This window comes from Aegilops tauschii, chromosome 6 (assembly GCF_002575655.3).
Source record: "Aegilops tauschii subsp. strangulata cultivar AL8/78 chromosome 6, Aet v6.0, whole genome shotgun sequence".
Classification (NCBI taxonomy): domain Eukaryota; kingdom Viridiplantae; phylum Streptophyta; class Magnoliopsida; order Poales; family Poaceae; genus Aegilops; species Aegilops tauschii.
Window position 1 is genome coordinate 431,663,834 of NC_053040.3, and position 21,862 is coordinate 431,685,695.

The 21,862-nt window shown below is 48.4% G+C and overlaps 1 protein-coding gene across 1 annotated transcript; it reads right to left on the bottom strand.

Moving 5' to 3' along the window:
* Positions 1-8,518: 8,518 nt before the first annotated feature.
* LOC109732060 (uncharacterized) lies at positions 8,519-9,178 on the bottom strand. Its single transcript, XM_020291255.1, has one exon. It carries the CDS (start codon positions 9,176-9,178, stop codon positions 8,519-8,521), a length of 660 nt encoding a protein of 219 aa, XP_020146844.1.
* Positions 9,179-21,862: the final 12,684 nt, after the last annotated feature.

The following is a 21,862-nucleotide window of genomic DNA, read 5'->3' on the forward strand; positions in this document are numbered from 1 at the left end:
CGACTAGAAGATATTTTGTCATTGTAGGACCTTGACTTGGAACTTCTTTCTTTGCTTCTACTCTTGTAGAACTTGTTGAAGTTCTTTACCATTAGGCTCAATTCTTCATTGAAGGTTTGCTTCTCACTTGATGATGTGGGAGCATCACACGAGGCTTTGTAAGCACCACTTGACTTGTTGTGAAGCTCTTCCTTATCCTTGAGTGACATCTCATGAGACTTCCGTTGGCTTGAGATCTTTGTAATTGGGCATCATTTGGATCAATGTGCACACGGTATCATATTTCCCATCCAAGGCTCTTAGGATCATCTTGATGATGAATTTGTCGGTCATCTCTTCACTTCCTAAGCCGGCAATCTCATTTGTGATGAGAGCAAGCCTAGAGTACATTTCAGTGACACCTTCACCATCCTTCATTTTGAACTTGTCAAGTTGACTTTGAAGCACATCCAATTTGGATTCCTTGACGGAGTCGGTACCTTCGTGCATATCAATCAAAGTATCCCAAATTTCCTTTGCATTCTCAAGACGGCTGATTTTGTTGAATTCTTCGGGGCACAATCCATTGAAGAGAATGTCACAAGCTTGAGCATTGTATTGTAGCATCTTCAACTCTTCCGCGGTAGCTTCACGGTTAGGTTCTCTCCCATCAAAGAATTCACCTTGCAAGCCAATACACACAATAGCCCAAATGGTGGGGTTATGTCCAAGAATATGCATTTTCATCTTATGCTTCCAACTAGCAAAATTTGTACCATCAAAGTAAGGACCTCTACGGTGGTAATTTCCCTCGCTAGACACCATACTCTCCTAGGTTGTGAAACCAAGGCTATGAACACCAAAAGCTATGGAAATCAAAGAAAATGGAGACCAAAGCTCCGATACCACATGTAGGATCGAAAGTATGTCTAGAGGGGGGGGTGATTAGACTACTTGACCAAATAAAAATCTAGCCTTTTCCCAATTTTAGTTCTTGGCAGATTTTAGCAACTTAGCACAAGTAAAGCAATCAACCTACACATGCATTTCTAAGAGTATAGCAGCGGAATGTAAAACAATTGCATATGAAGGTAAAGGGAGGAGTTTGAGGGAGCAAACGCAATGTTCACACGGAGATTTTTTATCCGTGGTTCCGATAGGTGGTGCTATCGTACATCCACGTTGATGGAGACTTCAACCTACGAAGGGTAACAAATCCGCGAGTCCACGGAGGGCTCCACCCACGAAGGGTCCACGAAGAAGCAACCTTGTATATCCCACCATGGTTGTCGCCCACGAAGGACTTGCCTCACTAGGGTAGATCTTCATGAAGTAGGCGATCTCCTTGCCCTTACAAACTCCTTGGTTCAACTCCACAATCTTGACGGAGGCTCCCAAGTAACACCTAGCCAATCTAGGAGACACCACTCTCCAAGAAGTAACAAATGGTGTGTTGATGATGATCTCCTTGCTCTTGTGCTTCAAATGATAGTCTCCCCAACACTCAACTCTCTCTCATAGGATTGGATTTGGTGGAAAGAAGATTTGAGTGGAAAGTAACTTGGGGAAGGCTAGAGATCAAGATTTATGTGGTTGGAATGGAATATCTTGACCTCAACACAAGTGTAGGTGGTTCTCTCTCAGAAAATATGTATTGGAAGTGTAGGCATGTTCTGATGGCTCTCCCCGCGTATGAAGAGTGGGTGGAGGGGTATATATAGCCTCCACACAAAATCTAACCGTTACACACAAATCACCAAACTCGGTGGGACCGATTCAGAGAACTCGGTCAGACCGATTTGGTTCATAATGTGACCGTTAGGTGTTTCGGTGGGACCGACATGTCAATTCGGTGGGACCGATATCATTAGGGTTAGGGCATAACGTAATCTCGGTGTGACCGATTACACAAACTCGGTGAGACCGATTTTGGTAATAGTCAAACAGAGAGTTGGTCAGGCAAACTCGGTGGGACTGATTCGCTCATCTCGGTGGGAACGAAACGTTACGAAAAGGAAACAGAGTGTTTGCTTTGCAATCTCTGTGGGACCGATCACTCATCTCGGTTGGACCGAAACGTTACGAAGGGAAACAGAGAGATTACAATCCCATCTCGGTGAGACCGAGATCCCTTTAGGTGAGACCGAAAAGACTAGGGTTTTTGGCAGTGGCTATGTCAACTAAACTCGGTGGCTCCGGATAGAAAGAATCGGTGGGTCCGAGTTGGATATTTGGTTTGGGACATATGTGGATATGAGAAAGTAGTGGAGGGTTTTGGAGCATATCACTAAGCATTTTGAGCAAGAACCTCATTAAGCAACACCTCATCCCTTCTTAATAGTATTGGATTTTCCTATAGACTCAATGTGATCTTGGATCACTAAAATAGAAAATGTAGAGTCTTGTGCTTTGAGTTTGAGCCAATCTTTTGTCCTTAGCAATTTGAAGGGTCCACTTCCTAATCCATGCCATGCCAATCATTGAGCTTTCCTGAAATATTCATCTTGAAATAGCATTAGCTCAATGAGCTATATGTTGTTAGGAATTACCAAAACCACCCAGGGATAGTTGCACTTTCAGTTATGTAGACACACTCTCCCCTTCGTTGCTATGCATCTCCATGGATAGATCTTGCGTGCGCGTTGAAATTTTTTGTTTTCCATGCAATGTTTCCCAACAAGTTTTCTTTCTTTCGTAGGAGAAGCATTCTGGCGGATGACAATGCTTCATCTTCGAGCTGGTCTTCTGAGCTCTGATCCTCCTCGAGTTCGTCCATCGGGATAGAGTCGACAGAGCTCCATTGTAGATTCTAGTCATCTCATTGGGTAGGCGAGATTAGGATTTCTTGTTGTGTGTGAACAACAACGAGATTTGGTTTCAAGTGCTTCAGTTTGATTCAATGGGTCAATGGCCATAAGTGCGGTTCTGGGTCGCCGGTCCTTAGGGGTACGTGCATGAAGACTTCTCGACTGTTATCGACAAGATAAATCCGTCTGAAATGACCAATATGTTTCCTTGAGGAAGGGGTGAAATAATATGACTTTTCAAAACTTTATATATTTGACTTTATCCTAATGCAGAAATAAACTAGCTGGATACTTTTCAAGCATAGATCCTAATATATTAGGATCAACCAAGTGCACCAATAACTTGTTTGAAACAAGATAAGCACTCGTGGAAATTAAGAACCACATGTAAGCAATACAAGCTTGCACAAGTTATATCGCAAGATATGGAAATGAATGATTCAAGCAAACACAAGTAAGACAAGCTTACCAAGTTATATCACAAGATGAAAATCAACAATAGTTTTTTAATATATGAAACTCAATGAAACATTAAAATTTTGTCAAAATGTAATCCAGAGTGATCATGTTTAAAAGCCCTCCTCGCAAGGAACACAAATATGCAAACGAAACATAAATTAGACTTCCAGTTCAAAAGATACAAGAGATGTAAAACTGAAAGTCAAATGAAAAATCATAAAAGAATGTGGTCGGTGGAGCCTGCAATGTGTGACAAAAGCATGCGCGAATGTACCAGTAATCAAGGGCTAAGCCATTGAGGAGACCAACCAACTTTTTGAATTGCGGCGTAGCCGTGCATATGTGCGGCACACAAAGTACGTGTGCAGACCAATGCATGCAACAAATCCTGTCTACACACCTTCCCTATGATTCTTGCCAGGCATAAAAACAAATAGCCGACGATCAAACTCCAAAACCCCGAGCATTACGTCGATAGCACTTTTGGAAATTCGGGTAAGAAGTCACAATACCTGAGTTGCCCGAATACCTCGAAATAGTTATTTCAACCGAGTAAAAAAATGCCTATGTTGTTATTTACTCATTTGCTGTAGAAATGTTGTATATTTTGTTGCCATTTCCTGTTATGTTGTCTAAATGATACAGAAGTGTCCCAAAATGTTGAAAAAAATGATGTGCAATCATGACCTTTTGGTGTCATTTTTCTTCGTTGTTGTGTATTTCGGGTTTACCCAAACCTGAACCTGAAATTCGAGGAACCCGAATTGTCGAGTAGTTTGGATAAATTTTGGGTGTCAATTTTGAAACCCGAAATATTTTTACCCTTAGCAAACCCAATTTTTCGAGTAAGTCGAATGCTCGGCTAACCTATGTTCCCATCTCAGTTCCTGTAAATTTTGTTGATTAATAATAAAGCTTTACGGGATTGCTAAAAACATTAACGGAGGTAGGTGTAGATCACTAAAAAGCTACGCACGAACGTTGCACACCGTCAACAAACTTGTTGCCCATCAGTGTTCGGACATGCCTATTTAGGGGAAACATGGTTCGCTTTATTGATCAATAATCATGTTTACAGATATTAGGTCAATATCGTACGGGTGCAAAAGCTACAATGGCAATCCTTAGGTAAATGCAAAGCATGTTTCGCTAGGTTGTGCGCCTCCATATTAGAGGAACGCCCTTCATGAATAAAAGAGCAGGTCTGAAAATCTCCTCTTGTTTCGTTGATCTCCTTGATGACGGTGATAGCTAAAGCAAATGTGCCTAACTCAATATCTGTGAGACCTTTTTTTAGACAAGGCAAAAGACTTGCCATATTTATTAATTGAGGAAAGGTTTAGACATACACTACAAAGCGGCAAAAAGAAAGGTTTACTCTCGTGACATAATAATGCTCAAATGCTTGGCTCCTGTGAACGCCAAAAGATGGGCTTCCTGTTTGATTTTTGTGATGATGATTGTGGTCGGTGCAGCTGTGTTGCGAGAAATTCTTGCATTCCGCTCCTTCCAGATTTCCCGTGAGACAAGCATCAAAATAGAAGCAATGGACATTTTGTTACGACCAGCAGCACTCACCACCTTTCGTCGCCAAGCTCAGACCGAATCTTCATGCTACCAAGACATTGGCGAGTAGTCATGAATGCCAAGACAAGTGGTGTTCTTATTCCAAACTCAGAAAGAGAATCTACATTAGAAACGAGGTGGGCAACAGACTTTTGCACGTGCTTGCAGAGGGGGAAAAGGTCGCAATTAGGCCATCCCCGCTGAGTCAGGCGATCTGCCGTCCAAACATAGTTCTAGAGTAATAACCAGGCAAAGAATTTGTATTTTACAGGAGCCCACATCTTCCAAGTTGTGGTAGTGTTGGGACTGAAGGTGAGCCCCGCAAATCACACCAAGTACGCCGAGGATGATGAGTACTCTCCACGATGTGAATTTCTAGGAAATGGTGTCTTGCCTGTCTTGGCTTAGAGTAACACCTATGATCATCTCTCAAAGGTTGCAAACTCCTGAATAGTGTGAAGTTGACTCCCTGTTGGGTGGGTATCAATCTTTCATATCCAAGAATTGTTGTCAAGAGCCTTGCTAACCACACACACTTTCCTTTTAAAATCTCGAAAATCTTAGGCGCGATGTCTTTGGGCCGAATACCATTCAGCCAAGAGGATTCTCAGAATTTAGCCTTTTCACAATCACCATGGTTACCCTGGTGGCCGCCATAAAAAGATCCTTGTCACCATCAGTGCAAGGTGTTTCCATCAGAACCAATATTTTTGGTGGGTCAACCCACTCGAACCACAAGCAATGGAGACATGGAGCGGTAGAAAACTTCTCAACGTTTAGCACACCCAGACCTCCATGAATCTTGGGCTTGCAGACAAGGTCCCAATTAACCTTACAATGGCTTCCTGTCACCTTATCTTATCTTGCCCAAAGATAGATGCATATCACGCTATCAATATTTTCCTAACTTCAACAGGGAGGTCAAGAGGTGATATATAGCAATGGTCGCAAGGACGGCTTTGACCAAGACAATGAGTCCTAGGGTGTCCACATGCATGGCCGACCAGGGGGCAGTTTGCTAGCCACCTTGTCCTCTAAGTACTGAAAGTGAATGCACCTTAGTCTCATAACCGATAGTGGAAGACCAAGATATCTCATGGGAAGGTGGTCCGGACTGCCGAGAAGGCCTGCAGGATGTCATCAAGATCGATATTAGCACAACTAATGGGCACCACAAGACTTTTGTTGCAGTTGGTGACCAAGCCAGTAACATCTCCAAAGGAGCAGAGTGTCGATGCACGGAAATGGATATCCTCATCATCCCATACGGGGATGCCCAAATTGGGTTGCCTCGGAGTGGGTGGAGCTTACCTTGATCGGTTGCCTTGGCAAAGATGTGATGAAGCAAGGACAAAAAAGGAAGGGGGAGAGAGGATCCCCCTTCCGTAAACAATGACCATGCATAATGGGGTCACCCACAATACCATTGAGGGGAACTCTGGAGGAGGTTGTGGATAGGAGAGCACAGATCTCTAGTCGCGGAATCGGCTTGGGAAGTGGTGGTGTCTCAATAAATACATCAAGTGGTCCTATATAATCGAGACGAAAGCTTTCTTGACATCTAAGTTGAAGAGCAAGGTTGAAGATTTGTTGCGGTTAAATCGAAGAGCCAAGTTGCGGGCATAAATAAAGTTATCGTGTATGCTCCTTTTCTTGATGAACGCACTTTGCGTATTGGAAATAATTTCTGGCATGTGAGGGGCGAAACTAGTGACCATCATCTTAGCAATGATCTTCGCAACCGCGTGGATGTGACTTATGGGCCTTAAGTCGGATATGTCCTTCGCACCATTGTTTTTTGAGATGAGGGCAATATCATCGGGAAGATCATTGATGGCTTCCCGGGCCTCCTCCTCGATGAACAAAGCACCTAACTCAGAGAGATCTATTGTCGACTATGGGATTCAAGCTCACTGGAAGTCCTTGGCGTGTGGATAATCTCTTTCTTGTGATCATGATTCGTGACCCAACCATTATTGTGTTTAAGTTAGTGAATGAAGTTCTTCCTTCAGCGATGGTGGATACAAAAGATGAAAACAAACGTGTGATAGCATATCCCTCTTTGAGCAATGTAACTCGTGAGCTTTGTCTCTTCCTTGCCCGCTCGAGGACCACCAAGGCCACCACTTTTCTTTTAAGTTTCTTCCTAATGTTCCACTCGCCCGTGCTGAGTGGCCTTAGCTCTTGCGCGGCGTCAAGCCAGAGGATGATCTCGAGGGCCATGTGGAATTGGACTTCGTAGTTAGAGAAGATAGACTTGCTCCAGGTCCACACGTGCTGACTCGTTCTTTTAAGCTTCTGAAACAACACTTGGTATGGCTCAGTATGGGTCATCTACTCAAGCGAGGCATCTTGGACTTCTTGAAGTTAGGAATCTTGATCAAAAAAATGGAAGTTTTTTGCCACTGAGGTCCCTTGTCATAGGCTAGGATGAGTGGGCAGTGATCAGAGAGTGAGGACGATAGTGCATGGAGGATGTGTGAGCCAAAGTCAACATCCTAGTCTATGTTGCAGAAAAACTATCTAAATTGTTCAAGATCGGGTTGGCCTGCTCATTCATCCACATAATTTTTCTGTTTTGCAGGTGAATCTCTTTTAGATCACAGGAGTTGAGAGCATTTCGGAAACGTATAAGGCGGCCACAGTCAACATTTGTGTGATTTTTGCCACGAGCACGATAAATTTGGTTGAAATCATCTGTCAGAAGTCATCTCGTACTGTGTTGGGGCTTCAGGCTTACAATCTCTTGAAAAAGCACGTCTTTAAGGTTGGATCATCAGATGTGCCGCTGGGAGGTGGTAACCAGGATCGAGTCGGGGTTCTTTGCACCACATGTGGGGTCGGCTGAGACGTAAGGGCATCTCCAACGGCAACCCACAAAAAACCTCCCGCATCCGTTCGAGGACACGGATGCGGGAGGTCGACATCCAACCGTAGCCGTATACATCCGGCCTTCCAGATTTTTCCCTAGTCTGAACGATCAAGTAGCCGCATGCAAAGGGCACATAAGTTCAAATAGGCGCATGCAGCACTAGTTCAAATTTAAAAAAGTTCAAATATTTACATCCCAACATTATTGTCCCCTTTCACCACCCACTGATGCTCAATCAGATCTTCCTTGAGCTTCTCGTGAGTTGGTAGATGCCTAATTTGTTGATGCATTTGAATAAACTCCTCAAATGTGTCCGGATTCTGGTCCGGAAGTTGGATAGGATCACCCAGGTTCTCAAATTCCAGAGCTGCGACAGCATCGTCACCCTCATCCTCGACGATCATGTTGCGCGTGATCACACAACATGTCATCACCTCCCACAAGGTCTCCGGCTCCCATTGTTTTGCAGGTCCACAAACAACTATAAAACGGGCCTGAAGAACTCCAAATGCCCTCTCGACATCCTTTCTAGCCGCTTCTTCTCTTTGGGCAAAGTGAGCCTTTTTCTGGCCAACTGGGTTTGAGATGGTACTAACAAATGTAGCCAATGGAGGATAGATACCGTCAACCAAATATTAGCCCATGTTGTACTCATGTCCATTGATATATAGTAGCATGGAGGAGCTTTTCCTTTAGTCAGCCTCGAAAACAATGGCGATCGTTTTGGCATATTGATATCATTGTGAGACCCGGACATGCCAAAGAAAGTGTGCCAAATCCAAAGATCCTGTGATGCCACTGCATCAAGAATGATGGTGGGCTTCTCAACATGACCCTAATATTTCCTTTGTAAAGCCTTCAGACAATTCTTCCATTTCCAATGCATGCAGTCAAGAGATCCAAGAAAATCTGGCCACTCTCTTGCTTCTGAGATTGCCAGGAGCCTCTCGGTGTCTACCACAGTTGGTTCTCTTAGGTACTGAGGTCCGAACACCTCGTCCATGGCAGTTGCAAACCTGACCAAGGCATCTCCGCATGTGCTCTCATACATCTGTAGGTACTCGTCCCACGAATCAACGGTCGTGCCATATGCAAGCATCCGGAGTGCGGCCGTGCACTTCTGGTGTCCAGAGAAGCCAATCGTTCCCATGGCGTCCATCTTCAGGATGAAGTAGTCATCGTAGGATCGGACGCCATGGTACAAACGATCGAAGACAGTCTTGCGCATCCGAAAACGCCGGCGAAAATGGTCAACGAATAGTGCATCGGGGGCAAAGTAGTCGACCATCTGTGTCAAATGCCCGTGCGCCCTGTTGCGGTTGAGCACTCGATGACCCTTGGTCGAGCCCTTGAAATTGAGAACATGCTCCTTTGCACGCTCCGCGTCTTTAAGGACTGCCTGCGTCATCACCCTCTCATCGGAGTACTCCTCGTCCGACGTGACATCGGAGGACTCAACATACTGCTCGTATATGTACTCCAAATTGGAATCCATTGCTACGAACAAGAAGGGACAACTGTTTCCAGCTCCAGCGATTCATCAAACAATTGTCGGGCATGATAGAGGATGGTACCTGACGGGCGGTTGAAGGACAGGGGGTTGAACGGAGATGGAGGAGAAGCGGCAGCGAGCCCTGCTGGATCGCCGGAGGTGACGGAGACGCAGATTTTCGGCAACGTGGTGGCGGGGGTGGTGGAGAGGTGACGACAGAAGAGACAAAGAAGGAAAGAGAGAAAATGAGGAGGATGGAGTCGCGGGTCCGGGAAGGGTTTTGGGTGGGCCTGGGGTGTCAGATTCGTACGTTTCGCGTGTCCGGCTCCCTCAAACCTCCCCACTTTTGTCTCCGTTATGCGGGAGAAATCGCGTCTGGACCGCCCCGCAGACCGATACATGACTGCGTTGTATGGTTTCCGCGGTCCAAACAGCTACGGGAGGTTTGTGGGTCCGCCTTAAAGATGCTAGATTGGATAGCTCAAGATCCAATAGGAATCTCTTGCTGAACATACGAGTAGCCATAGGACTTTGGTGCTCACCTTCATGAATCAATTTTAATCTGCAGTAGTGCGCATGCGTGTTTGTTTAATCATCTGCAATGAAATCGCGCTAGTTCGGCCCCTCCCGCCTGCGACCGCGAGGGCCGACGTGTTCACATGTCCGCCGTGCCGCCGACCTTTGCTCCGGCCGCGCGCGGAGCCCGGGGCACCGGAAGCGGATAGGAAATTAAAGGGACCACGGCGACGGCGCCGACCGGCCGCCTCGCCGGGATCGAGGCTGCGTGCAAACCCAAAGCCCCGTGATCCGGAGTGTGTGAACCTCAAATCAAAAGGAACCTAGGACCAGCGCGGTTCAGAAAGCAGACGCCTGGGCCACAATCTCTAGAGTAGTATAGCACGATGTCGGTAGGCACCCTGTACATACGATCAGTCCAACTCCAATCTGCCGGCGAACTAACCTATGATTGGATGGTTATAGGGACTGTAGTATCCCAGCCCATCAGGGGTGGCTATGATGACTTCGTAAATTTTAAGATGATATGCCGGTTCAGTCTTTCGGAGGTGCTCATAGGAGTAGAGTGTGCATGTGTGCGTGGTGAGTATATGCGCGTGTATATGAGCGCTTGCGTCCGTACTGTGTTAAAAAAAAACTCCAATCTGCTGCTCGCGTAGATTCCCCGTCGTGCAAAACCTGCACGGCCATGCTCTCGGTAGGTGAGCGGTAGTTTTCCGTCCATCATCACTAGTAGTTCATGCTGTCAAAGGTCCGGATCACGGTCTAATCTCGTCGTCATGCACTCATGCATCCAACAGCAGCAGTGTTCCTGCTCGCGCCATCCTGAATAATGCACGCGTGGACCGTTATGTCTTGGACTCTTGGTTGCCTAAGCACTCATTCGATCGATTCATGTCACCTCAAAATCACAGAGATCCCACGTCTAAGCAAGTTATTTACACGATCCCATTTCACTCACAGAAGACAAACTGTGTCTACTCCCGCCACCTTGAAATGTACGCAATCTGCAAGTGTGAAGTCGTTGTCCGAAGGTTAGAGCATCTCCATCCGCGCCTCCCAATGCCCTTTTTTATTGCCGGCGTCGAAAAATCGGTTCAGTCGCATCCCTATAAGCCCACCTTCCGCCGGTTAGGGCTGAATTTTGCGCCGACGGACCCAAGCCGAACCCGGCGCGCTGGGGGCGCCGGGGGAAACATTTTTTTTGCGTGGAAGACTGGTGGCCCCGTCGAGTCAGCGACCCGGCGCGTTCGTCGTCCTCATCGTCTCGGTTTCCCGCGCGGAGTCAATGCGAAGGTTGCCGCCGGTCAGCCTTCCATTAATTCCTCACGGGCGGCGTAGTGAAGGCGCGCCGCCATGCATCCACAAGGATGCCGCCCACTCGCCTCCCACCAGTCGCTATAAGTATCGCCCTCCCTCGTCGCTGGCCACACAGTCCCTAGCCGCAGTTCCTCTCTCGCCGCCGACGACCCATCTCTCTCTCGGTCTACCTCTTTACCCATCTGCAGCCACCGCTGATGGCACACCGATTCCCCAGGGACTGAGCGGCGGCCAACAGCTTCAACTGCCGCCACCTTCACGAGTGGGAGGCCTACCTCCTCCACAAGGCGAACTACCCAGCGCCGCCTGATATGCTGCGTGCTAGGCTCATGGAGGCTCAGCACCGGAGGCGTCCCCGTCCAGCCGCCACCGACTGCCGAGATCGCACGCGTTCAGGCGGCCTAGCCGGAGGAGGTGCGGGGGCTACCGGAGTACGCCGCCGACAACCACGCTTGGTGGACGGCGTACTTCCGTCGCCGCCACGAGGAGCAGCTCACCTCCACCAACAATGCGCTGGTGAGGGGCCGTTACAACACCGGCGGGCGACGCCTGTGGTGAGGCGTCCCCCGGCGCACGCTCCACGCCGTCCTCGAGCACCACGAGGGCGGCAATGAGACGCCGCTCGAGTACCCGCCGGCCCTGGCCCCGGTCCCCCGCCGGAGCGGCAGCTCTTCTTGGCTGTCGAGGCGCACGGCGGGCTCCTCCTCCTCCCACTCCTCCTCCCGCTCCTCCAGACCGCCCGCACTTGCCCCACTTGCCCCGGTCAAGGCCGAGCCCGTGGATACGCCGCTCGGGCAGCGCACCCGCGGTGGCCCCTTTCCCTCCTCCCGCCTCGTCAAGCCGAAGCCCGAACCGGGGCTCGTCGCCGTCAAGAAGGAACACGACTACCTGGCCGCCGAAGAGGAGGCCGCCCTCAAATGGGCGCGAGATGACTACGTCAGGCTGGAGCTAGAGCACCAGTGCCACGCCCTCGAGGAGATCGCCGCTCGGCGCAGCGGCCGCGACGTGGCCGACGTCATAGTCCTCGAGGACAGCGACGATGAGGCACCACCGTCCACCAACCCCGTCGGGCAAGGCGACCCAGGGCAGGGCTGCAGCAAGGACGGCGGCATGCAGGGCGACGACGACGACAGGGGCGACAACACGGCCTTCTACAAGCTCTTCGGCATGTAGAAGGCTCGGGACGGCGGTGGCATACTTTTAGGTTTTAAAGTTATGTCTTTTGAATTATGTATATATATGAATGAATTTTGTCCAAATTTCGTCCAAGTTCTTTAAATTTTAGCTGATTTTTTTTAAAAGGGCGTCCGGGGGCGAACTTGGGGCGGCGAGTGGGAACCCGACCGTCCCCACGGCGAAAATAACGCCGGTTCTGCTCTTAGGTGGTTTGGCTAGCCGATATGACCCGATCTCCATGTGAAGGGGTAAACCAGATTCCACAAAGCCGTCGGGTCGGTCGATCAGCCGGCTGACCCGGCCGCGCACACAACTAGATTCACTTCACTTTGGCCGATTGCTAGTCTACTAAGTTACTAAGCTCCCTTGAATTATAGCGCTGTGAGCGATTGCGTAATAAAATTGAATTCCCGTAGCTGCTCTCCTCGCGTGTTGCCGGTTTTCGGGCAGTCGGTCGGGTTCAGCTCCATAACACGGACTGGTCTATCAGGTCGTTGCGTCCACGGAGCCGTGTAGAGGCCCAGCAAAGGCCCAAGCTGCGGCAGAGAGATACTCTTTTTCGTCGCAATCAAGGACCTGCGCCTCCCCCGTGCCGCTGTCTCCTGCTGCTCCGGCGGCGGCGCTGCAGCTCGCCTCTAGCCGACGTCCACTTCCAACGGCATGGCCATGGGCATGGGTGTGGGGGTGGTGCCATCGAAGGCCATGGGCATGTTGGTTGATTTGGAGCTCCCGTACAAGAACTGACTGGTTGGTGGTAAGTGGCGTCAAGGTGAGAAATTGTAGGAGATGATGAGCGGCGGTTAGGAGATTGTCAACATCTCTTCTCGCCGCAGGCAAGCATCCCATCGTTGGACTACCCAGTCCTTACCGAGACCTTCCTACCAGCCTGTCCGTCCACATCCCCTCTCTGTTTTGCTGTATGAGGTGGTCGACAAAGCCTCCAGCCCTCCTGGCTCACGGCAAGGGCCGCCGCCTCTACCGCACCGTCCCCATTGGCCATCGACTGGCTGTGTGTATGGCCACCACGACGCCATAGTGTGCGTTGTCCCCTGCCGACGCCACCTTCTAGGCTCCACACAAGTTTTTATCTGGACAAATAGGGACGCTTGCTTTTCTTCCAAAAATGGAAGATGTTCATTTTTTCTGATTTATTTGTTTATATATATCAAAACCCCATGTTGATTCCCCCCTATTCCTCTTCTTTCATGCTCATTTAATCACATCTACAGAATTAAACATTCAGGAGCAGCTATACTCTCTCAAAGACAGCCTTCATCTGCCTTTTTTTTCATGGATATCACTATCCTTACCTCCTGGGCCATTTGGACAACTAGGAACAAATTAATCTTCAGAGGAATTGATCCAAACCTTTACGGGTGCAGGAGGAAATTCAAGCAGGAAATGCAATGGCTTGTCTGTAGCCTGTAGCCTGTAGGGCCAAGAAGAAATCACATGCATCACTTCCTGAATGGGTTGCTTTTGCCCCTTTTTATTTCTTTATTATTCTTTCATTTTTTTATTTTCGGCTGTACATAACACTATTATTTGAAAATCTATAAAAAATACTGTGAGAAGAAATTCTCACAGTTTCAGGTAAAAAAAACATCTACAAAATTAATTCGATCTTGCTTACAGGTGCATGAGGAGGTTGAGCTTATTGTGTGATCCCATACCCCTTGATTCGATTCTGCACTTGTGTAATTAGGCCACCGTAGCTAGCTGAATCAACATTAGTTGTAATATAGCCGAGGTATAGGGTTAGGAGAGGAGTGACATGGAGCAATTGAAGATGTATGTGCGCCTATGTTAGAGTTTCAATGGAGATGTCAATCTCCAGATTGGCTCCATCTCAGCTGTTGTAGTTTTTCTTCACTTGGTCTTAGAAACTTCAATAGGGCAAACCTTATGTGATGATACAGGTTGTTAGTTGCTACTAGAAAGTGTTGAGAGATATTAAAGCGGTGTAACAATTGTTGTCGGGTTTAGCAACTGATATCTTCTTCATCTCCTTTTGCACTGCTTACATGTAAGGTATTGTAGTTTACATAGTTATCTGCACAAATAGTTGATTATCTATTCTACATAATTTCTAATCTGATGTTTGCATTTCCTAACTGTAGCATTTTTTTCTCAGACCAACGCAAATGAAATCGACTAAAGAAAGAAATAGCATTTACCAATTACCACTAACCATGGCATTAATGTTTCACCTTAGATCATATGTTTGTTCTCTGATACACATGTGGGAAACCTTCTAAACAACAACCTATTGGTAGTTGTTCTTTGTATTGTGGAATACATCGCATGTTTTATTTGTATATAGATGGCGCACGGTAGTGTTGGCCTTCATTCCGATGAGAATTGTATCTTTTTATTGTGTCATTCCGATTCATTTGGATCTACATACTCATATTATGTGCAGGGATGGCCCATGAGCCCTTACACCTAAACATGGAAGCACTGCTCTTTGATATTTTTCTGTCTATAATTTATTGCCCGGTCGAGAATTTTGTATGGTAATAGGACACAAATCTTTCTTACATAAATACTATATGCTTTACTACCTACTAGTACAAAACAAATTATGTATTCCCTCCAGTGCTCGGAAAGTTGTCGTTTTGGACTTCAGCGCCGACTTTAAAATACAACTTTGACTTGCAATATATGTATAAAACCTAACACAATTATATTGTAAAAGTACTTATTGAAAAAAATACGCGTATGCCATTGAAGTATCTATTCTCCCTGAAGATCCTTCATCTGATTATATTTTGCTATAGTTTTAACTTGAGTTTCTTTGTTCTCCACGATTCCAAGTTATTACATATGCAAGACAAGTTGGGTCCTTTAATGCTCAAAGATGCTAAAATGTATCATTCTAAATGATACAATTAACTCTCCCTGATTACCGAGAGACCATGTTTCTACAGTAGAGGCCAACTTTTCTCTTTCTATGTTTCCATATGTGAAATTTAATAATGCAAATTCACTTTGCTAATAGCTCTTCCTGGCAATTACATTATCCCATGATTTAAAATTCTTGAGGGTGGTGAGTTAACCGTGGTATGGTATCTTTTCTTAATTGTATCATGCAGCCTATCTGTAATGATATTATGGAATGCAGCTAAGACCATGTTTATAGAAAGGTTGGAAGTTCTTTGGCTCAACTTCAATCAACCACTTCAGAGAGTCTTATACTCAGTTTCCTATTGCAATTTCGTCTTATGGCATATTTATATGTAGCTAGATTTTGCTGACAATTTTCCATAGAAAAAAGTACATTTTACTACCCTGAATAAAGTGGGTGGTTCACTTTACCCCCTGATCTATTTTTCGGCTTCTTCTACCCCCTAAACAAATCAAAACCGGACAAAACACCCCCCCGGCTGGTTTTGTGTCCACCCGCTGCTGATGTGGCACAAGTCAACGGCGGTTTTGACCTGGGCGGGGCCCCCTTGTCAGGTCTCTCTCTCTCTCTCTCTCTCTCTCTCTCTCTCTCTCTCTCTCTCTCTCTCTCTCTCTCTCTCTCTCTCCGGGAACCCGACGCCGCTCGAAGGTGCTCACCCCGGTCGCCGCACCCCGCTTGGCCTCGCCTCGCCCTCCGCGGCATTGGCTCCATCGTTGTCCGCCCCCTCGCCGCTCCGGCCGTGCGCCTGCGCCGCCCTACCTCCTCCCTGAGCTTGCGCCGTCGTCCCCGTCCGCCCCCATGCGTTGCTCGCGCCGTCGTCCCCGGCCGCCCGCCGGCTCCGACTGCTCCAGCTTTGCCCTCGCGGGTGTCGCCCCGCCTCCTCCCCGAGCGCGCCGTCGTCCCTGTCCGCCCCCACACGTTGCCCGCGTCGTCATCCTCGGTCGCGTGCCGCTTTGCACTTGGCCGCGCCGCGCGTCGCTGCGCCTGGCTGCGCCCGGCCACCCCCGCTCGGCGCACGCTGTCTCCGCCCGCCCCGGCGCCGGCCCGGCCGCCTGCCGGTGCCGCGCGCACCGGCCGCCGCCGCTGTGGCCGGCTGCTACTGCAGTAGGGGCCGCCCTTTTTTTCTTCCATTTCTTTGATTTTTTTAAACTGACGAGTGGGACCCACCCGCAGGTCAAATACCACCTTTGACCGTGTCCACGTCACCATCCGGTCTAGGTAAACCACTTAGGGTGTTTTTTGTCCGGTATGAGATTTTTTAGGGGGGTAAAGGAACTGAAAAATAAATCGGGAGGTAATGTGAACCACCCACTTTGTTCAGGGTAGTAAAATGGACTTTTTTCTTTTCCATAATATTAACCAGTTTTATTTCCTATTGGATCAATATATTTAACTTCAAGATCAAAATGTTATCCTTCAGAAATACCCGTATATAATTGCAAGTACACTTTCCTTACCCCACACTCTATTACTTGTTTTAAATTTGTTCAGTCGATTTCTGTAGGTTAAACTACAAATGTCGTCCGACTTCTGCACCTTTAGTGCACAAGTAAATATTCAAATTTGTAAATCAGCCGACTTTGTTAATCCATATTGAGCCGTTTGTACATCTGCTAGGCTACTTTCAGTTTGCATTCTTGGTCTGAAGTATTTATTGCTTCTCTTGTTATACTGTCAGTGATACACAATTTTTCAACTTCCTTGCCTATGATGTACTATTTGTATTGCTTCTATGGTACATTTTTCTTGCACAACTTACTTGATACATATGTAGGAAATTATAGGTTCATGCCTACATTTTTTGGAAATTAAGTTGTGTTTTGACAATTAATAAGACACTCATCTACTATGTCGAGCAGGCCGGTCTCATCAGTTTAGCATCATCCTCATACAAAAGAAGAGCAAGCAAAAAAAAGAAGAAAAAAATTCAATCACGTCCTAATCCCTCGGCGCAGCAAAGCACACGTCAGCTTCCAGTATATATCATGTAATAACTAAATAGGTTGTCTTATAGCGTCCGAGCTCATAAGGTATTGACAAGTGTTCTTCTCTCGAATTCGCTCCCACGTTCATTCTCTTCATCACTCGTTTCTTTGTTCTCTTCTTTGTCAGATGAATCTTCTATTCCATCAAGTTTCATAATTAATAGGTGACATAGATACACGCGTGCTAATATATACAACAGACAAGGTATTGCTTAGTCAAAATTTTAGAGCTTGTATTTCTATCATTTAGCCCGCTGAACCAATTCTATTAAAATGCTACAATTACCCACAAGTTCATCTCTAGTTTTCTTGTATGTCGTGCACTAATCTTCAAAATAGGCAATGTTATTGGACATTTTGGTCATTCCAAATTTGTACATATTTGATATTTCAAAGGTTTGCTCAACATGGTCTAATTCCATGGGAAGAACCATTGGAACAAGGCCTTCAAAAATGGATCCAAGTCGATATGTTCTAGTGACTCACTGTCGGTGTCAAAAGCGACGGATCTCGGGTAGGGGGTCCCGAACTGTGCGTCTAAGGTCGATGGTAACAGGAGACAGGGGACACAATGTTTACCCAGGTTCGGGCCCTCTCTATGGAGGTAATACCCTACTTCCTGCTTGATTTATCTTGATGAATATGAGTATTACAAGAGTTGATCTACCACGAGATCGTAATGACTAAACCCTAAAAGTCTAGCGTGTATGACTATGGCTATGAATATATCCCTCCAGACTAAGTCCTCCGGTTTATATAGACACTGGGAGGATCTAGGGTTACACAAGGTCGGTTACGGAGAAAGGAATCTATATATTTGATCACCAAGCTTGCCTTCCACGCCAAGGAGAGTCCCATACGGACACGGGTGCAGTCTTCGGTCTTCGTATCTTCACGGCCCACCAGTCCGGCCCACGGCTAATAGGTCGGACGCCTGAGGACCCCTTAGTCCAGGACTCCCTCAGTAGCCCCTGAACCTGGCTTCAATGACAAGGTATCCGGCGCGTAGATCTGTTTTTCGGCATTGCAAGGCGGGTTCCTCCCTCCGAACTCCAAGATAGTCTTCGGACGTAATGGTCGTGTCCGGACCTGTAACACACATACCACACGCAACCGCGGAGAATATAATATTCCATGAGTCCAATCCGCTGACAACTTTTTGCAACATGACATCACGTCTGCCCGGTCATAATTTCGAACCGTTTTTCATTTGCCGCTCCACGTTTCGAGACGCGGTTGCCATTGGCACGTCTTGTCGAAGCAGAGATCGTGTCCCCTTATTGCGGGCTTCTCATCAATACGGGCATGGGTAACCCAACCGTGCCGTTTACACAGCCCTTGGGAACAGGCGAGTTTTAAGGCGAGTGGGGAGGCGTTCAATATTCACTCCCTTTATAAGGATATAAGAATCCCCTTTCTTCACCCACACCTCCTCTTCCATTCTCGAGCTCCAGCGCCCAAGTTCCCATCTTCTCCATCTCAAGGAAGCACTCAATCATGTCCGGATCCAAAGGCCAAGGCAAGTGGATGGTCTCCTCCGTCAAGGAGAAGGACATCACCCAGCTTCGGGCGGCCGGGTACCTGGTGAAAGGAATCGCCCACTGTCTGCCCTCTAAGGGGCAAGTCATCCCCACCCCGAAGCCTACTGAGAGGGTAGTTTTCCTCCCTCACTTCGTCCGCGGATTGGGGTTTCCACTTCACCCCTTCGTCCGCGGACTGATGTACTATTACGGGCTAGATTTCCATGATCTAGCCCCGAACTCCTTCCTCAACATCTCGGCATTCATTGTCGTGTGCGAGGCCTTCCTCCGCATCCATCCCCACTTCGGCCTATGGCTCAAGGTCTTCAACGTGAAGCCGAAGGTGGTGGATTGTCAGCATGCGGAGTGCGGAGGCGCCATGGTGAGCAAGATGCCCAACGTCACTTGGCCCACATGCACTTTCGTGGAGACTGTCAAGGAATGGCAGAAGCAGTGGTTCTACATGACAGAGCCACGCGGCGCCACTTGGGCGGCGGCTCCCGAATTTAAGGCCAGAGCTCCAATGCGGCTCACCTTCTGGACGGAGAAGGGCCCCAACTGGTCTGCGTCAGACGAGATGATAGCGCTGCAAACGCGCATTCAGAGCATGGTGGATAAAAACATCAAGCTCGTCGACATGATCCAGGTGATGCTGGTTCACTGGATTCTCCCCTGCCAATGCCGAAGCTTTCCTTTATGGGAATTCAATCCGGAGAAGCACCAGACCCTGGGAGGGCTGTTTGGAACTATTCACGAAGATGCCTGGAAGTTGCTCTTCAAGGGCAACGAGAAGCCGCTGGTCATAGATTCGGACCGTGGGCACGATCACACCCATCCCGCCAATGAGGTAAGTTCTTAAGGCGTACCTTCTACTTGTTTGTTCAAGGAGGATTCCTAACCTTTGCTGTATTTTTCAGGTGTGGACGGAGAGAGCGGAGCGGATCCATAGTTCGGCTCCGCTGCCCGAAGAGCCAGTCATCCCGCTCCTGGCGAAGATGCTGGTTCCGGCACCCTATAGGCCGCCGAAAAAGAAGGCCAAGGGGGCCAAAGGTGGCCCCCGTCGCAAGGGTGCTTCGGACGTGATGTCCGAAGACGAAGTGACCCTTTCCTCCGCCACTGAGGACGACGACGACGACGAGGAGAAGGAGAACAACCCTCCCCCTGATGAGGGAAAGAAGAAGAGGGCGGCCTCCACGAACCTGGAGGCGAAGACGTCCAAGAAGGGGAAGGGCTCCCTCGTGTATAACTCCGCGTGGGATGTCGACAACAGTCCGGAGCGACGCCCCCGCACTAAGCCTCGGGCTGCATCGTAAGTGCTAAGACTCACACATACCCATAGATCCAGCCTCTCCTCTTTGTTGTATTGACATGATTAGTTATGCTATTGCAGTCCGGCCCACGACAACTCCCAGCGATCCTCGTCACGAGGTTCCATGGCCAGCGAGTCGCTGCCGACCGCTCACTCCCCCAAGGCCAAGAACGACGCAGAGGTGCTGTCCTGAAGTACTTTCCCAGGCCGGGGAGAGGTTCAGGAGGTGCCAGAAGGCGAAGCCTCCGTCGCCGGACACCAGGGGGAGCCAATCCCCATGGAGACTGGTGATGAGGGTCGTATTCAGTTCGGCCCTCAGCCGAACTCGATCCCAGAGACTGATACGGCTCCGGAATCCGGCATGCAACCTCCTTCGAAAGAAGGGGTATGCCTATTCCGCCGGTGACCCCTGTCCAACCAGGGCCGCCGGATAATCTGCTGGAAGCGCTGCGAGGCGCTTCCATTGTGGATGAGCACCGTCTTCTTATGGGAACGGTAATTGAAAGGGTTCAGTCTGCCAAGAGCGGACTAATCGAAGCTTGCAGCAGCCTGCTGACAGGTTTTGAGGTAAGCAATGGAAAAAGAGAAGATCCAATACAGACAGTAGCCCCTGAGACACTGTGCGGTGTTCGGAAAGAAAAATCCGGACAGAGGATCAATCCTTTATTGCAGGAAACTAACTAAATATGTCTGAAATGAATACGCAGGCGTCGCTGTTGGCCGCGGCCTCGCATGTTGCGAAGTCTCCGCACTGAAGTAGAGACTGGAGCAGGCTGAGGAGGAGCTCGGCCAAGTGAGGAGGCAGCTCCAAGAAAAACAAGGTATATAATAACCCGTTATATATTCGGAAAGGGTAAAATAATGTATATTGACCGAAGTGTCATGATATGTATAGGAGCAACGACCGAGGTCGAGGCCCTCCAAAAGGCCCTGGCCGAAGCCGAGGGGAAGGCTGTCAAGGAGCAGGCCGCCCGTAAGAAGCTCAAGGCTCGGGTCAACGAGGTCCAGCAAAAGCTCCAGGACGCGGTAAGGAAGTGCGAGACCTTGGAGCGCGATGCGTCGGCTCAAGAGACCGAACTCGCCAAGGCTCGTCAGAGCGCAGAGACGACCCGGAATGAGGCCTAGGGCGCCCTCCAGGAGATCCAGGAGGCCAGGAAGATCGCGGAGGGTAAGGCATTTAGTATGCAAAGCAAGAATGTGAAGAGGAAGTATCTTTTACTAACCCGGATTCGGAGTTCTCCAGGGGCTTTTGCTGATCTGCCACACAGTGTGTCCGACGCCGCGGAGTTCTTCCGAGCCGAAGAAGGGAGCTCCACGGAGAAGCTGTTCTGGTCGCAATATCTTGCGCTAGAACATCCGGTGCCCTTCAGCGATCAGCTAAAACAGCTGGTCGAGCTGCACAGGGTGGCCGAACTGGCCATGAAGGATTTAATAATCAGGTTGTGGCCAGTCGAAGTTATACCCAGTAGTTACTTCGACCTTGTGAAGCGGCCAGTGGATGCCTGTCCTCGGCTGGACGTCGTCAAGCGGTCCGTCTGCATCGAGGGCGCGTGTCTGGCCTTCGCCTATGTCAAGGTGTGGTGGGCGAAGATGGACGCCGTCAAGTTAGCGACCGAGGGGCCGCCTGAGGGCAAGGAGCACCGTACACCCGAGCGATACTTTGGAGACGTCTTGGAGGGGTCCCACATTGTTGCGGAGCATTGTGCAAAAGACGTGATCTTTGAATGAATACATTCACATTTTCTCTCGCCCTGTATTATGAAACAAAGATAATTTATGTAATATAATGCTTTGTGTTAGATTTTTACCTCCTGTGCGGCCATTTTTATTAAATCTGAGAGTTGGCCAGTCGTCGGCTTCAGCCCCCACGTAGGTAATACGGGGGTGTTCGGGGTGGAATATAAACACTCTTGATCCAATTATTTGGTCCTTGAAGGAGGTGTTTAGCGCAAT

Excerpts from the sequence above, each read along its gene's own strand:
- LOC109732060 (XM_020291255.1), bottom strand. The coding sequence starts at position 9,178 with ATGGATTCCAATTTGGAGTACATATACGAGCAGTATGTTGAGTCCTCC.